The 16,804-nt window shown below is 36.5% G+C and overlaps 2 protein-coding genes across 38 annotated transcripts in view; one reads left to right on the forward strand and one right to left on the reverse strand.

The window, feature by feature from the left end:
• Positions 1–6,668, forward strand: part of GPR160 (G protein-coupled receptor 160) — a 49,083-nt gene extending 42,415 nt beyond the window's left edge. For 6 of the 9 annotated variants that reach the window (XM_014732745.3, XM_014732743.3, XM_014732746.3 and 3 more), the window contains 3 exons: positions 1,273–1,390; positions 4,967–5,048; positions 5,209–6,668. In XM_014732745.3, the coding sequence (XP_014588231.2) occupies positions 5,281–6,294 (1,014 nt within the window). In that variant the 5' untranslated portion in view covers positions 1,273–1,390; positions 4,967–5,048; positions 5,209–5,280 and the 3' untranslated portion in view covers positions 6,295–6,668. The remainder of the gene's footprint in view (positions 1–1,272; positions 1,391–4,966; positions 5,049–5,208) is intronic. The other 3 variants (XM_014732744.3, XM_070243249.1, XM_070243248.1) reach the window with 1 other exon arrangement.
• An 833-nt stretch (positions 6,669–7,501) lies between these two features.
• Positions 7,502–16,804, reverse strand: part of PHC3 (polyhomeotic homolog 3) — a 76,248-nt gene continuing 66,945 nt past the window's right edge. For 20 of the 29 annotated variants that reach the window (XM_070243245.1, XM_070243243.1, XM_070243238.1 and 17 more), the window contains one exon: positions 7,502–16,426. In XM_070243245.1, the coding sequence (XP_070099346.1) occupies positions 16,272–16,426 (155 nt within the window). In that variant the 3' untranslated portion in view covers positions 7,502–16,271. The remainder of the gene's footprint in view (positions 16,427–16,804) is intronic. The other 9 variants (XR_011429019.1, XR_011429012.1, XR_011429014.1 and 6 more) reach the window with 4 other exon arrangements.

Here is a 16,804-nt window from a genome sequence, read left to right on the forward strand (position 1 = left end):
AAGTTAAATAAAAATCTTTGTTTTCTATATTTCCTTACTCTATATTGAATCTAATTATATGTAAATAAATGAAAACACGTTTCCTTAAATGTTGTTGTAGTTGAATGACACTGTATTTTTTCACTGAATTTTGACACATCAAGCAAGGACCACATTTTGAAAAGTGTATTTACCTCTTGGAGGAATAAAATTCCATTATCCAAACAGCTCAGTTAGTTATGGTCCTTTGGGTACCAATAATCAACAGTCACTCTTACTTGGATGTTACCTTTCGGGAACGCTCTGATCCCTTCTACATTGCACTTGAGAGCTGAGCCGTAACTGACTTACTGAACATGAGCTTTGAAACCAGATCTGAGATTGAACTTCAGCTCCAACACACGTCAGTTGTGCAGCCTCAGGAAATGTGCTTATTAACCTCTGAGCCTGTTTCCTCATGGCAAAAAAGAATATATACCTTTCACGATTGTTGTAAGGATTAGCTAAAAGGTATGTGAAACCCTAGACAAGGCTCAATACATTTTTTCACCCCCAGGTTTTCTCCACGTGTGAGGCTCAGCAAATCCCGCTATAGTGTGAATTCCATTTTCTGTACGATAGTAGACCAGAATGTTAACTGTGCCCATCTTCTTCCCATCCTACTCTTTAATGCACATGGTTTTGTTAAACTTTTGATATTTCATAGCACAACTATTTGATTATAATAATACTATGAAGTTATTTACCTTTTTTTACTCTCAAGCTCATGAATACAGAGGACTTTCCAAAGGCTACATGATGTGTGATGTCGCAGCTGATTAAATGCAGATAAGTCAGGCATCTGCTGTTGGGCCAGACACTAAAGCAATTTGTGAAATGGGAAACAATGCCACTCTGCTGACTAAATTTTTTTGTTTGGGAAAATATGCTAATTTTTCATTTAAAAAAATGTTACTTATTGCTAACATGCAACAGTGTCAAAAGGTCCTTAAATCAAACAGTTTGAGAACTGCTAGTTTAGACTCTGAAGCCTGTGAGTGAACTGTGTGATGTAGGCAAGGTTTCTTTCACTAGATGCCGTGTTACATGCACCGCATCACAGGGTCTGTGGTGGACTTTCGATCTAAGTACCCCCTTTCCTCCTTTTGCTGGAAAGAATAGCAGCAGTCAGTTACTGGCTCCCATCCCACAGAAAGTTACAGTTTTTCTAAGCAGAGATCTGGAGTCCCTTACACTGAACTCCAGTTATTAATGGCTATTGATGGTTATTTTTGTTTTCTATCTTTCACACAGCACTTATTCACACGGCATTCTGGTATGCCAGGAACCGAAAGTAAGATTACTGAAGGCAGTAAAACTGAAATATAATAGGAAGATCATCAGCCAAGAAAGCCCGACTAGAGAAAGCAGAGTAAGTATGGTGGTTGTTAAGAACTAGCAGGGTTATCAATAGAAAAGCTGAGACCGGTCCATGATAAGAAGTCGTGGTTTGCTTCCCTCAGGCCCTGCTCATACTTCTCAACTGGTCAGATCATACAGCAAGCAGAGAGGCCTTGAAAAGGACTTCCACACTAACTTTTTAAGTTGTATATGAAGCATATGAGTTGACTGATAAGTAGTTTAAAAAAATCATTCAGGAGAAGAACCATATCTTGTAAATCTCTGAATCTCTGTAGTTAATGTGAACATTTTTCAAGGGAAAATTTGGGACAGGTAGCCCATCAAAGGATTTCTGTCTTGTTCTGGGACGTTTAAAGAACAAATACTGGAATTTTGAATGCTTTCAGTGGGCTGTGGGGGAAGTGGGATATAAAGTTGGTATCACCTAAGAAAGTTTTGATTTGTTTCCATGATCATGGTATTCAGGAACCACTGTAAAATGAACAAAAACTCATTTTCCAATATATCTCCTTTCGATTGCTTTTTATTGCCTCGGGTTGGACATCTTCCTTGGGCCTCTTCCCCCCTCATCTCTAAGTTTCTCCCAGCTTTCCGATTCTCTTATGTGTTCCATTTCAGACTTGTCTGTCTTTCCTCCAGAAGGCCGTAGCTCATCCTCCTCCTCCACGTCCTCCTCCTTTGCTGCCCTTCCTTAGCCCCTTGGAGACACTCTGTCACTTCCCTCCTCCAGGGACCAGCCTGCTTTTCTGGCCTTACAACTGGCCCCACTCTGAGAGTCAATGATGAAATGGAAACTTGGGAAACATCCCTCGGATGTTGCCTACTTAAACAGATTTCTGAGCTTTACTTATTTAATTTTTGATACGAGTTATAAAGGATAAAATCATTTTATACATATTACTTTTTAAGATTTCTTTTAAAGATACTTTTTTAAAAAGTGAGTCTTGAAAAAAAATAATAAAAAAATAAAAAGTGAGTCTTGAAAAATTGGAACCCACACTATTTCCCTTCCTCACTCCCATTCAAACCAACATTTACTATTTAAAACTAAGCCTGTTTTTTTCTTGGCACGAGGAGGACTTTATATGGTCTTACCATTCCACTAGGCTTCCTATCCAAGCAACATCACTTATAAGGCTAGTGGCATTCATCAAGGGAGTAGCCATGAATGTGTGCCCTTGCATATCAAATCTGGAATGGAACTTTTTCAGGAGAGGGTCATTAAACTATATAGTATATTTAATTATAGAAAAAATTTGAGTGTACAAAAGAACTTGTTTCATTGGTTCTTTTATACCTATGGTTGTGAAAATAGGTATTGGGTGCTTTTTAAAACTATCTTTACATATATAAAGATATATGTAAAGATGTGTGTGTATAAATTCATAATTTGTGTACCTTAATAAGTGAGCTTATGACACGGTAGATTTATGGCCATGAGAGTATGTTAAGGAAAAAATTATTCATGACCCTCGGTAAAGAACAGTAAGGCAGACTTTACTCAAGGCCACTGCAGCGGGGTTCTGCAGTGGGAGAGCGATTGAGTCCAACTCTGATACAACAAGGAAAAGTGGGGATTTATAGCCAGGAACAAGGTGGGGGTCAGTGGATGGAATATTATGGAGGAAACATCAGGGATAAGAGGGGATTCTGGCTCATTCGACCTAACAGGAGTCTTGCTGAAGGCAGGCCAGGGTGACCAGACATCACCTGGGGGACAGTGGGGGACAGTGGGGGGTGAGGAACCTAATCAGATACGGAGGGTGGGGGATTCTGGTTAACCTGACTTAGCAGGATTCTTGCTAAAATTGGACAATGAAAAGACAAACACAGCTCAAAGTCAGGGCCTAGAAGAGTTGCACTCTCTACTCAACTAGGAGAGACTGTGTCAAGTTAAGGTTCGATCTGTCAGGCAGAACTGATAGCCCTCTCCCACACTGATTTCCTTTCTTCACCCTCAGACAATATCCTCACTAGTCCCTTGAAATTATTTAACCATCAGTTATCTGCTTTTAGGCAAATTCAGTTTTCTCACTTTCAGACTTGATACTCCCTTACTTACGTTTTTCCTTAAAGTTTGACATATTCTGAAGAACCTGTAAGTATACTACTACCGTATTAATAATTCAATGTGTACCCTTCTTAGTCTTTTGATATATATGTATAATGTCTCAAAAATTAAATGACAGGGCTGGCCCCGTGGCCTAGTGGTTAAGTTTAGTGCACTCTGCTCTGGTGGCCCAGGATTGGTTTCTAGGCACAGACCTACCTCACTCTGCTAGTGGCCATGCTGTGCTGGCAGCCCACATACTAACAAACAGAGGAAGATTGGCAGAGATGTTAGCTCAGGGCAAATCTTCCTCAGCCAAAAAAAATAAATGACATGTTGCTGCCTAATTTCCTAACCTGAAACTCACTTAACATATTGTGGAAATTTATATTATCTTTTTTAACATGTAACAAATTCATAAGGCTTAACATAAGTATAGAAAAGGTAGAGTGAACTGTCTTCCTCCTATCCTGAGAAACATTTTTAACGGCTGCACAATAGTACATCATACGAATGATACCATGTATCATTTTTAACCCATCCCCAATTATTGACATTTGTGGGTGGGTTTGTTGTTATCATTTGGGTTTGGTTTGGTTTGGTTATTTATAAACTCTGTGGTTGAACAGTCTTGCAGAAATCAACTGGAGGGTTTTTCTAGGATAAATTTCCTTAATTTCTTTCCTTTCCTGATTTCTTTCTCTTTTGTCATCATCTTTTTCCTGCCTCCGAATGCACTTATCACTCAAGCCTCAACTCTTGTTCCTTTGCCTTTACCTAGCACTTCTTAATGGTCTCAGATGTCCATGCTCAGTCCCTGTTCCTTCCCATATTCTCTCATCTCTCCAGGTGCCCCATCTGAAAGATCATGTTCCAGAAGATAAATCTTATCTTTCTTTCCTTTACTAATGTCCCCATTGTTTTCAGCTGAACCATCTGTTTTATATCTTTGAGCTTTAGAGATTTAATCTGAATAATGATCCTGCAGCTAAAAAGCTTTGAAAACGGCTATAGTAAAGGACCCCATAAGCATTACCTCTAAATTTCACTGACAAAAAGACCAAAAGACAAAAATGCGGGTGGGGTAATTTTGTCTGGAGCCAGAGTGGGATTGTTCTGACTATTTCTATCAGGCTGCTATTTTAAGCCTGTGTTTTGGCTTTGCTAGATAAAAGTATTTTTCTACTTATTTACACAAGTTATTAAAACCTGTACTCAGGGGTCAGCCCGGTGGCGCAGCGGGTAAGTTCGCACTTTCCACTTCTCAGCGGCCTGGGGTTCACCGGTTTGGATCCTGGGTGCAGACATGGCACTGCTTGGCACGCCATGCTGTGGTAGGTGTCCCATGTATTAAAAAAAAAGTAGAGGAAGATGGGCACGGGTGTTAGCATAGGGCCAGGCTTCCTCAGAAAAAAAGAGGACTCGCAGTAGTTAGCTCAGGGCTAATCGTCCTCAAAAAAACAAAAAAACAAAAACAAAAAAACCCTGGACTCATAGAGAAGTTTTAGTAACTTATATATAACATTTTGGTTATAGATCCGAGAGTTCTGGACCATGTGGTTCTCAAAAAATGACCAGTGTATACACATTAATTCTTCTTGATCATGTTCTGTATTCTGTAAGTATCATGAAAAATATAAATTCCTGTTTATATATTTATTTGGGGAAAATGAATGGATTAAATCAGATTTCTGAGAACAGACGTGCTTGCTTTGTAAAGTTTTAAAAGAGAGAGCATCAAGATAACATCAAGGTTTTCTTTTCACTTTTCTTTGCAGGAATGGAAAATAAAGGGAAGCAGTGTTTTATCATATGTATTTCAGCCAGCCTTCTGAAATCTAACTAAAAATATGACTGCTCTTTCTTCAGAGAACTGCTCTTTTCAGTACCAGCTACACCAAGCAAATAAGCCCCTAAATGCCAACTGTTTGCTGCTATTGATTATACTTGGGAAAATATTACTAAATATCCTCACAATAGCAATGAAAAGAAAAAACACCTATCAAACTTTTATGGCGTATTTTTGCATTTCATTGGCATTCACTGATCTTCTACTTTTGGTGAACATTTCCCTTATATCATATTTCAGAGATTTTGTACTTTTAGGCGTTAGGTTTACTACATACCACATCTGCCTATTTACTCAAATTATTTCTTTTACTTACGGCTTTTTGCATTATCCAGTTTTCCTGATAGCTTGTATAGATTATTACTTCAATTTCTCTAATACCACCAAGCTTCCATTTAAGTGGCAAAAATTATTTTATTTTTTTATAATAATTTTAATTTGGATTTCAGTCCTTGCTTATGTTTTAGGAGATCCAACCATCTACCAAAGCCTGAAGACACAGAACGTCTCTTCTCATCAATGTCCTTTCTACATTAGCTTTCAGAGTTACTGGCTGTCATTTTCCATGGTGATTATCTTATTTATAGCTTTTATAACCTCTTGGTCAGAAGTTACTACCTTGATACAGGCTATGAGGATAACTTCCTATATGAATGAGACTATCTTATATTTTCCCTATTCATCCCACTCTAGTTATACTGTGAACTCTAAAAAGACACTCTTGCCCAAGTTCATTATCTGTTTTCTTGGTACCTGGTTACCATTTGTACTACTTCAAGTAATTATCCTTTTACTTAAAGTACAGATTCCAGCGTATATTGAGATGAACATTCCGTGGTTGTACTTTGTCAATAGTTTTCTCATTGCTACAGTTTATTGGTTTAATTGTCACAAGCTTAATTTGCAAGATATTGCATTACCTGTGGATCCATTTGTCAACTGGAAATGCTGCTTCATTCCACTTACAATTCATAATCTTGAGCAAACTGAAAAGCCTCTATCAACAATTTGTTAATATGTTGCCGTATTAAAACATTATTTTATGAACAGGAAAGGATGACGACTCAGGACACACAAGGAATGAACTGAACTGAAGCTTTCGCCCTGCCTAACTTTCATACCTTTTCTGAATGTGTTTTGAGACTATGATATTATTATTATTTTAAACAAAATAATTACAAGAAAATTTTTATACCTATTCAGGAACACTGCATGTTAAAAATATTAATTTGTAACACAAAAGTGAAATGAGCTAACCTTTGGCCATACTGATATTCGTGTTACCCAAAAAAACTACTGGATGCAAACTGCTATGTAACCCTCAGATTCAATGCCAACTTTAAGATATGAACTTTAATAAACATTTTTATTAAATTCAGAGCAAGAAAATCAAGATTGTGTTCTTAAAATGATTTGGCTTAAATTTTCTTTAATGTAAGAGGAAGAGTAGCTCAATTTAAATTCAGCTTATTTTTAAAAATATATCTCTGTTCTTAATGTGGATATTCCTGGAAGAAAAGTTTAGGTTGCTCACCTTACTAACCTGGGAGTACTGACTAGGTCTCGTTCCATGACATACGAGGTACATTTTCACTGATAACTTATATGTCACATACTTGCATGTCAAATCATAATCACATTGGCAACATATCACTCTGTACAGTAGGGTTTCTCATCTTCAGCACTATTTGACATTTTGGGTTGCTGGGTTTGCATTCTATGCTGTGGGAGGCTGCCCTGTGCATTGCAGGATGTCAGCAGCATCCCTGCCCGCTGCCCACTAGATGCCAGCAGCACCTCCTTCCCCAGTCACGACAGTCAAAATGTCTCCAGACATTGCCAGATCTCCCTGGTGGGCAGAATTGCCCCTGTTGACAACTACTGGAGTAAAGCAATCTTAATGGCAGAATAACTGGAAGGCACTTTGTGAATTAAACTTTACATGGATATTGTCTAATCTGTCAACATCTGAACCTGGCCCCTCTACTTCTCTGTTACTTTTCCTCTGAATGTACTGCTGTCTAATTGACCACAACATGGGACTGAGATATTTTAAAGTATATTGTACTTAATTAGTAGAGATTTACACCCTGCAGATTTTAAATCAGGAAAATTTATAACTACCTCAAACCCTTCATTAAGCTTTTTGTTTGTTTCCTTAAGAGTATTCCCTATGCCTCATAAGCTTAAAGAAAAAAAGAAAAATTATTCAATAGACCAGCCAAATGGAAGAGGCTTTTATTTGTAAAGAAATGAACTTACAACTGGTCTACAATATATTATTGTAATATAAACAATATAAATAAATGATCCTGTAGGCCCACTAACCTCCATCCAGACCCACATGAAGCAATGTTACAACAATATTCTATGTGAAAATGTGCAGGTAACAAAGGTGCAATTACAAGCAAGTTTAAGCAGCAGAGTATAAGGTGCTTTAATTTAACAGTTAATGTTGCCATCAACAAACATCTGAATGCTCAATTTTACTTCACTGAATACAGACACAACAAATATGAAAATCTAAAATTCATACACATGCTACTTGTTAATATGAAAGTGCTTTTTCTTTTTTAAAAAAATACACCAAATGGACAATCTTTTTACATAGATCATGGTGTGCTCTTATAATGCAAAATTAACTTCATTTTCAGGTTATACATTTTAAAACTGCAGCTACAGACACCAATCTAGGAACGCTAATGCTACGAGTGCTAAAACTATTTCATTTCCTGTAAGGAGGACTCGAATACAATAGCCAATGTAAAGAATACATCTATATATAATCTTAACATTTGTTTTCTGTAAAGATAAAAAATGTTTTCTTTCCCCTTGGTGATGCTTTGTTCATCCTGGGAGGATCAGCTTTTGAGGTTTTAATAATATGAAAGTCCTATTTTAGGACAATACGAGGAACCAAAAGGAGCAATTTTTAAAAATCAGTTAACATGTGCTTGAAGCATCAAAAATTAAAATTAAAAAAAGTTTATCACAATTTGCCTTTGTTAAATCAACAAATTTTCTTTTAACAAGCAAGAAGACAAAAAGCACGAATTCAACAAAGAGGCTTGAAATAAATGCCTGCCCCAGTGTCAGTACCCACCCTGCACACTGCTGTCTACAACTCCAGGCTTCACCACAAGCTCACTCCTTACTCTGAGAATAGTTTTTGGAACTTACTTTGACTTTTTTCCTACGGAAAAAACAAAGACCATGCTTTTGAATGAGGTGATTGGGACTCTGGTTAAACATCTTGGAAATTAGACATCCAAAATTATACCATCTTTGCACACTTCGTTGACTTTTTAAAATATAAGAATACAAATACAAAAAGTATTTATGCAATAGATATTTTAACAGCATAAAATATTTGAAAAATTAGTTGAATTAAAACATTGTAAAAGTTAATTTTACCCAGTACTATGAAAAAAGTTTTTAAACCCAGACTATCTGGTTATTTGAATATCAACATTCCTAATTTTCAATCAGTTTGTTACACACACTAATCTAACATGTATCTGGACATTTTCCTGCTTTAAAAAGCTGTGACTATGATGAGAAGAGATCTTTATAATATTAGATATTTTCATTTTGTATCTTTATGGAGAACATTAGTATCAAGTGATATTACTATGTAAAGCTGTGTCAATAGGAATTACAACGTAATTTACAGAATCCTCCAGTAGGCAAGGAACCTTTACTCAATTAATAATCTATCCCATCGATGTCTGCTCCTCAAATACTTGTCAATTCCAGCAGGGAACTGTTTTATGTTTACCAGTTCTGCGTTTTAAAGGAAACCCTTTTACTATGTAATATATGTGTGCTTTCTAAAAAGCAGATATTTGTAATAACAATAAAATTTATTTTGTGTGATTTTTCTTGCTTTAAAAACAAAAAAAAAACAAAATAAAAATCAAACCTGTTCAGCGATCTCCTTTGAGATTTTTCAGTTTTATAAAGTTACTTCACTGTCAATACTGGGTGTAAAGTTTTTGTAGTTAAAAATGTAAAGTCAGTCAGCACCAGCTTCTTTGTACTATTCTGTCACACACCGTGCATAGCAACCTCTGGAATAGATTCAAGTGTCAAAATAACTCTGAGAAATATGGGCTGTCACAACAGCTTCAAAATGTAAATCCTTAATGTTAGGTACCCTTAATTGTGTAACCTATCAGATATACGGTTGACTGGTGTTCAACTGTGAAATGTGTTGTAGGAATTGTGATGTGACTCACTTAAACACCTTCCATGTGATCTGCCTCATCCTTTACCCAAGGCATAAAAAATTCCCTCTCAGTTCCAACTTTATGTTCAGTACATTAAGTAATAATAATTATGTCCATGTTTGTTTAAGCCACCAGATTTTGTTTGAAGATTTTGTTTACTTATTACTAGGTTCCTTAAGTCATGTGCACCACACAGTAAATGTTCAAATGGTTTGCTAAACGAATGGATAAATGTCAATGAATGATAATGCTCATATGTGTTCATATGTACAGAGGTTAACTAGCAAGAAGCATTTAGAAAAATGGCCTCATTTGCTCATCTGTATGAATTTTCTACCTTAATCTTTAGGAGAACAAAGACTGTAGGTGCCCTAGGAAATGCATGCTTAATAAATAATTATCTTTCAGCAAAAGCTCTTAAGTATTAAATGAACCATTAAAAGGAAAGAGAATTAATTAAATAGGAGCAACTTTAAAAATACCCCATTATGTGGCCTAGAATCATCATTTTAGAGCAAGGAGGCACTTTAAAGATGATTTGAACCAAAATTCACATTTTGAGTAGTATAGGGTCCATGCTGTAAACTCAGAAGAGGAAAGAGGTTAAGAGCTAAGTAACTGCCTGAAGCGTCACACAGCTAATCACCAACTGGAGTAAAACCCATCTCCTGGCCAGCGTTCTATCTTATTCGTCATGTTAATTTAATGATTATTCCATCTATTATTAACTATTGAAGTAGACTATTTAGTATTACCTAAAACAAAAAGGATTATGATTTTTAACATGGCATTCTAAACAAAGATTTTAAGCAGTGGTCACTCTGGTTTGCTTGAGGCAAGACTAAAAAAGTTTCTTCTTTCTAAAGTAGGTTGACGTTTATTTCACTACCAGACCCACCACTCTCTCATAAACACCAACTTCTTCACCTCCATCAATCAAAGCTCCACAAAACATGAATTTAACACTGATCATATTCCCTAAAGTATAACTTTTAAGCAAATAAATGATGGCTACTATCAATTCCTAAGATTACAGGAGGCAGTGTATACAGGTTAGGGTCTAAAAGGACTTACTACATTACTCTTACATTTAAAACTATGTATGCCACGTTAGCATAAGTGTTTTAAATTTATCTTGATTTTTTCCCACATTAAAATTTTTTCCTTTTAAACAATACATTTTAAAACCTTTGCACAGGTTTTCTTCCTATGGATTCATACTGATGCCACCAATATCACCAAGAGCAACTATACTTTTCAGAGGCAGTAGGAAAAAATATTTTTCTAATGTACCTCTTCTCCAACATCTGATCTGAGAGTAAAACTGTCATCTTTAAATAAAATTAAATGTTTACAAGTTATACAAAGGGAAAAATACAACATCCGTGGGAAACATTTCCTAAAAGGTTCCTCAGCATGGCGCTTCAGAGGTACGTGCGCCTGTGCGAGGGCAGCCCGGAGCCTCTGTGTGGGAAGCGGGCCTCAGCCAGCAGAGGGGGGAGGCCGCTCCCTCTCACCCATGTGTACTGAAGCGAAAGAGCAGAAGCAGCCAAACAGTTTGCTCTGGAATATGACGGCAATAATTATATTTGTATTAGTGCTTTACAATTTCAAAAAAAAGCTTTCTCATAGTATTATTTTAAAATAGATTAAATAAGCTCTAAAAAATATGTAAAACTTTAAAATTCTTAAAAATTTAGGAAACTTTTTTCAAAGAAGATAATACAATTTTCAACATTTTTTATTGAAGAAATGGCTTGTATTGCTGCTATGAGGGAAATTTCCTATGAAGGAAATTATAGTGATGCATTTTATGAACTTCTAACAAAAGAGGAATATCTTCCCAAAGAATTTTAAGATGTACAGCTTATAATAGGTTGAAATTAAATTTTAGTAAGATTACATATTTACTTTTCCTAATACTGTTATTTGTGCTTATCTAACTTGAATCACAATTTTTAAGATGAAATCAAATGCTTCTAAATAGATTCATAAAATACCAATATTGATGAGTGTGGATTAAACAATTCATTTCATGATCCACACTACTGTGCATCAAAGAAATGGAGGTAGGCTTGTCTTTACTGAAATCCACACTAATAAAGAGAAACCTGTAGCTCTTAGTCATCCAATGTTTAGACTGAGACACAACCTAACAAAATCCTGTCTTAAAAACACCTTTCTTTATAACAGTCCATATGCTTGATTCAACTGTGGTATCTGAAAATGGACTCTCTCTCCTCTTTAATTCTGATAACTCAATCATAACAATTAACCTTTGAGTTTTTAACAAATATTCTCCAAATATATTTGTCACCTTTTTGAGAAGTCAAAAATCACTAACTTATGTATCACTTGAACTATTAATATGCTCCTAAGGGCAGGATCACTTGATAAAAAGAGTGAAAGAATGAGTCTGCTTACAGGTAAATCTCGACATAAGATTTATGGGATCCAATAAGATAATGGGATCCAACCATTACAATTTATTATTTTGAACTACTGAAGGTCATATCTATACTTCATGACCTCAATCAGTTAACTGTACTATCCTCTTGGGTCTCGAATGCTTTCCCTCCTATTTGTCTCCTCTTCTACTTCCCTATCCTTCCCCCTAGAATACCTTCCCCAGGGCCCAGCTAGTTACATATATGGTGCACAGGAAACAGACTGAGCAGACACTGTGCAGAGATGGGCCAGTTTCTACTGCGCAAAGGTTTCACTGAAACATGACTATTAGGTATTAGAAAGTCCTGTCCCAGTTACCTCCCTAAAATTAACCCTACTACAAAATCCTCTCTAAGGATTTTCAGCCAAAAGTCTAAAGAAAGTTTTCATGCAGAGTTTCCTTGGGGCTAGAGGAGGCTTTAGGGATGGTGAGGGGTGAGTGAGGTCCTTCTGTGCTGTCAGTAAAGCTCAATGCCAGTTGCATGTTGGCAGCACGTGTTTCTGCCATTCACTAAGGGTGAGGATCTTCAAACCACAAAATATAACCAGGCTGTTCTGGTTAAAAATATGTCTTTAAAACATTTTAACAGTGCCAGCCAGGGATTTTTTCCATTTGATATGGCTGTGAGGATGGCATCATTCGCATTTCTTTGCAAAACTGTTTACGCACATGTAAACACAACATAAGTCAATACAATCCATGTATTGCCTCCCTATCATACTTGTGCCATGGTGGCACCCAAACCCTGCCAATGCAAATAATGGGAACAATCCAGTGCTATGGGGCACTATGACAGATTTTAAACTAAGACTGGTATTTGAATAAATGTCTGACTATAATTCCACACTAGATATATGAAGATTAGCTATGTCAAAAATATTCAAAAGCATGGGCAAAACAATACTTATTTCATACAGTTCTAAGCGTTTCAACACGCCAGGAAACGAAAATAAAACACTGAGCTACCTAAAAACAATCATTTCTACTTAAAACTAGGTAAAACATGAATACTAACTTCCAAAGTGCAGAAATTTGTTCAGTGTTGAAGTGGATGAGCTAACAGAGTGGCAGGTCTCGTGTCTGCCTCTCCCATTCTCAAGCTTCTTCACTGACATGTCTTTCCTCCCATCCCCTCTTCTCTACTCTTAGGTGACAGCTCAAACGGGGACCAAAAAAAGTCTGTTTAGCAGATGCCACAGCAAATTAAAAGTACCATCATGGAACCAGTTATATGCTACTTAAACAGCGGCAGGCTGGGAACAGCACTGTCTCATGCTATACTGATTCTATCAAAGCTGCAGAGCTGCGTTCGACACGTGCCTGCACAAGGCTTGATGAAAAGCCATGTCATGTAAAAAATAACCTTCACAAACCAGCTCTCTCGGTTTGTTTACCTCCTTCAGAACACACGGCTTAAAACAAATAAAATCTCAAATTTCTAAGGTTTTTTCCCTCAATGAGAAAAGAGTGCATTAGTTTAAAGAAGTCAGAAAATACCAACCTCGGTAGCAAAAGGAAGGACTTCCCATGTCCCCTTTCTGCTTGTCACTCCCTCTCCTCAATCAAATTCCTAAAACAATTAGTAATATGAAAGAAAACGAAAATAGTAGCACTCTCCCCACCTATATCACACTAAAACTGTGCTTAAAGCTCAGGAGACAGGCCAGGGCCATTATTTACATCCACTATATCTAACTGAAGCTTTGAAATTAAGATGGTTAAATCATCTAGAAAGAAAGAGCTGCATCAATGAATAAAACTACCAATTGAAAGCAAATGAGCCATTTCTAAATAAAACAACTCAATTTTTTGGGTGTTTTCAGTGGGGACAACAGAAGATCTGGACTAATCTTAAGATTATTAAAAGGTTTAAGATATAAGGTGCTCTCAAATGGAAACCTCTCTTGTAAGCTTTCTTGACACTTAACACAGTGCTAGGCACAAGGGACTTTCAGGAAGTACATAATGACTGATATGAGAAGAGGAAGTAGATAAAAGGAGAACCTACAGCACAGTTCAAAGTTATGACCTTAGAGGCTACAGATATTTATATTTAGTTATGGGACGTAATCATTATTGCTAGAGGAGTCTATCCCTAAGTAATCAATTTTGTATTAACTGTTTGTGGATTATCTATCATCAAGTTTTAATTCCAGAGGAGATTTTCCTTTGTGCCCCCATCCGCCACATAGTGGGCCATCTCCTACAATGCTTAGCCTATACTTGTGCTCTGAAGTTGCAAGATGAGGGGAACAGTCAAGCCTATGACAACTCTGTCACAATGATTAACTGCTAATATATGAAAATTGACTACAGAGTACCTACCTTTCCTTGAATCCAATCCTTTCCTTTAATCCAATAATTAGAAATGTGATATAAAGAAATATGTGACACAGACTACAAGCTATTGTAGGTCTGGAACATGAGCCTTACACTATATTACATTCTAATCCTACACATAACTATCGGTAAACATCTTTTTTTAAAACATTACTACACAAAAGAACCCCACAAAGCATACATTCAAACAAGAGGCATCTAAAGATTAAAAAAATTACCCGCTGTATTTTTGTATAAAAATAATCAACATTCTCTAATGTACACAAAGCCAAAAGATAAATATTTGTGATGTCTTTAATGACATCTTTAGTCTTCTACTAGCTCAACACAATCCTTTTGAAAAGAGCAGTGACAATGACTGAAACCCATGGACTCTTTCCTACCTACTGAATCTCTGGCAAATATCTGTGTATGTTCCTTCAATTATTAAAACATTTCCATTTTGTGGTATAGATAAGATAAAAAAAAATTAAAACAAATTTTTGAGGTCCAGGACTACAGAGCTCTCAAGGCTCCCAGAATAATTTTGTTTTAGTGTCATAATTCTCAGAGAACACTAAAAAGGTTTTGTTTTAAAATTTTTTTTCCCTAAAACATGTACAGACAAAATTGGATCTGATTATCCAAGAGATATCACTTGGTAAGTGCTTTGCAGGAAGTATGCAAGGGTTTAGTCAAGGAAAAAGGAATGTGCATTCTAGCTAGACCCAGCACGTTCAACTTCAGAAAAAATCCCAGGACCAACCACATAGCCACTACAAACGATTGCCTTGCCAGCAAAGGCTGTGCACTGGTTCATAAGGTATAATTATATGTGCCTTCATCAATGCAGAGGTGCAGAGAGATGTGAAAGATAATTAATATGAATCAGTACTTTCTGAGAGTCAAATTATTTGCAGACTAGTCCTTATTTTTTAGGCCAATTTAATGATTTTTCCTCCTTTTTCTAGTATGCCGAAAACTGGAAAAATGTTCAGCAGAACATTAATGCTATCTGAAGCACTTAATTGTATAATGTATTCCTTATGATGGCCTATCTTTTCAAAATAACCCTTTGGGTGAAAAAGAGCAGCATTTATCACTCCTACATCAAAGTTTCTCAACCTTGGCACTACTGACATTTTGGACCAGATAACTCTTTTTTGTGGAGGACTGGCCTGTGCATTGTAGGATATTTAGCAACATCTCTGTCCTCCAGCACTAGGTACCAATAGCAACTCTCCCCCCCAACCCCCAAGCTATGACAACCAAAATGTCCCTAGACATGGCCAAATGTCCCCTGGGGAGCAAAAGTGACCTCCATTGAGAACCACTGCTCTAAATGTACAAAGACTTACATGAAAAGTAACTTTCTCAGTCACACCAAATTCTTGGTCAAGCTTGGAATAGAAACCAAATCTTCTGACTTCCAGATCAGTGTTATTCATGCTAGAATGCAATCTTTTTTCTAGACATAGCCATTGTCTAATAGACATGTTTTTTAAAATGCACTCGGATAGCTCACTGCATACAATTCCAGTCACTGGACTACTAAATTATTCCTAAATTACCTCTCACAAGACAACCTATAGCAAACTTATAGGGTAGAAAAATGTCTAAGAAAACTGAATCAAAAGAGGAGAAAGGTAAATCATTAAATTACTTTTAAAAGGATTCTTTATATTAATGATAAACATCACCTTTAAAAAAATTATCTAGTATAACACGTTTCTTTGAAAAATATCATGGCCCTCTATAGCAAGTCTTTCAACGTTGTGTGTGACCTGTAAAATTAATTTCATCACTGTTGACTAATTATGAAAATGTACGATGAATTTTCATATCTGTAGAAGAAATGTCAGCTTTTGATGCAGAGATCCCAATGTGGTGGGCTATCCACCACAGTAAGTGATAATATTCTAGGCCAACTTGAGCCTTTACCTTATGAGTTTGAGAAGAGTAAACCTGCTGTGATCTCAAAGTGTCAGGCTACTGTTACGACTCCTTCAGAGAGTTGATGCGCGCACAGATCTTTAGGGCCGGGCCCAGCTTGATATTCATGGCGCTCATAAGATGGTCTTCCTTTAGCAAGAGAAGGGCCTGTCCGTCAATCTCCTGTGCTCTGAACTCATCTGCGATATCTTGGCAGCCTGGAATTTCAGCAGAGGGATGGAGTGAGAATTAACACACATTTGGATGTTACTCCTAACAGTCACAATTATGCTTTTACTGGGCCTGAGTATCTGAAATACAGGCTGAGAAACAAATGAGATTTATTTATCGTAGGCTTTCTTGGGTTCACTCCTGAAGAAGTGAGCATTTCCTGGTATTCTGAAAATAAGAATTAATTTGAAATCCAGGTAAAGCAATTTACTTGGAATTGTTGTTCTAAAAATATTATAGAAATAATTAGATGAGTCAGGTAAAATATACAGATTGATCAGTCCAGATATAACATACTTTCACAAAAAGGAAGATGGTGTCACCTCAAAGCATGCCACACATATAACAAGTTTGGATGAATTCGT

This window comes from Equus caballus, chromosome 19, assembly GCF_041296265.1.
Source record: "Equus caballus isolate H_3958 breed thoroughbred chromosome 19, TB-T2T, whole genome shotgun sequence".
Lineage (NCBI taxonomy): Eukaryota > Metazoa > Chordata > Mammalia > Perissodactyla > Equidae > Equus > Equus caballus.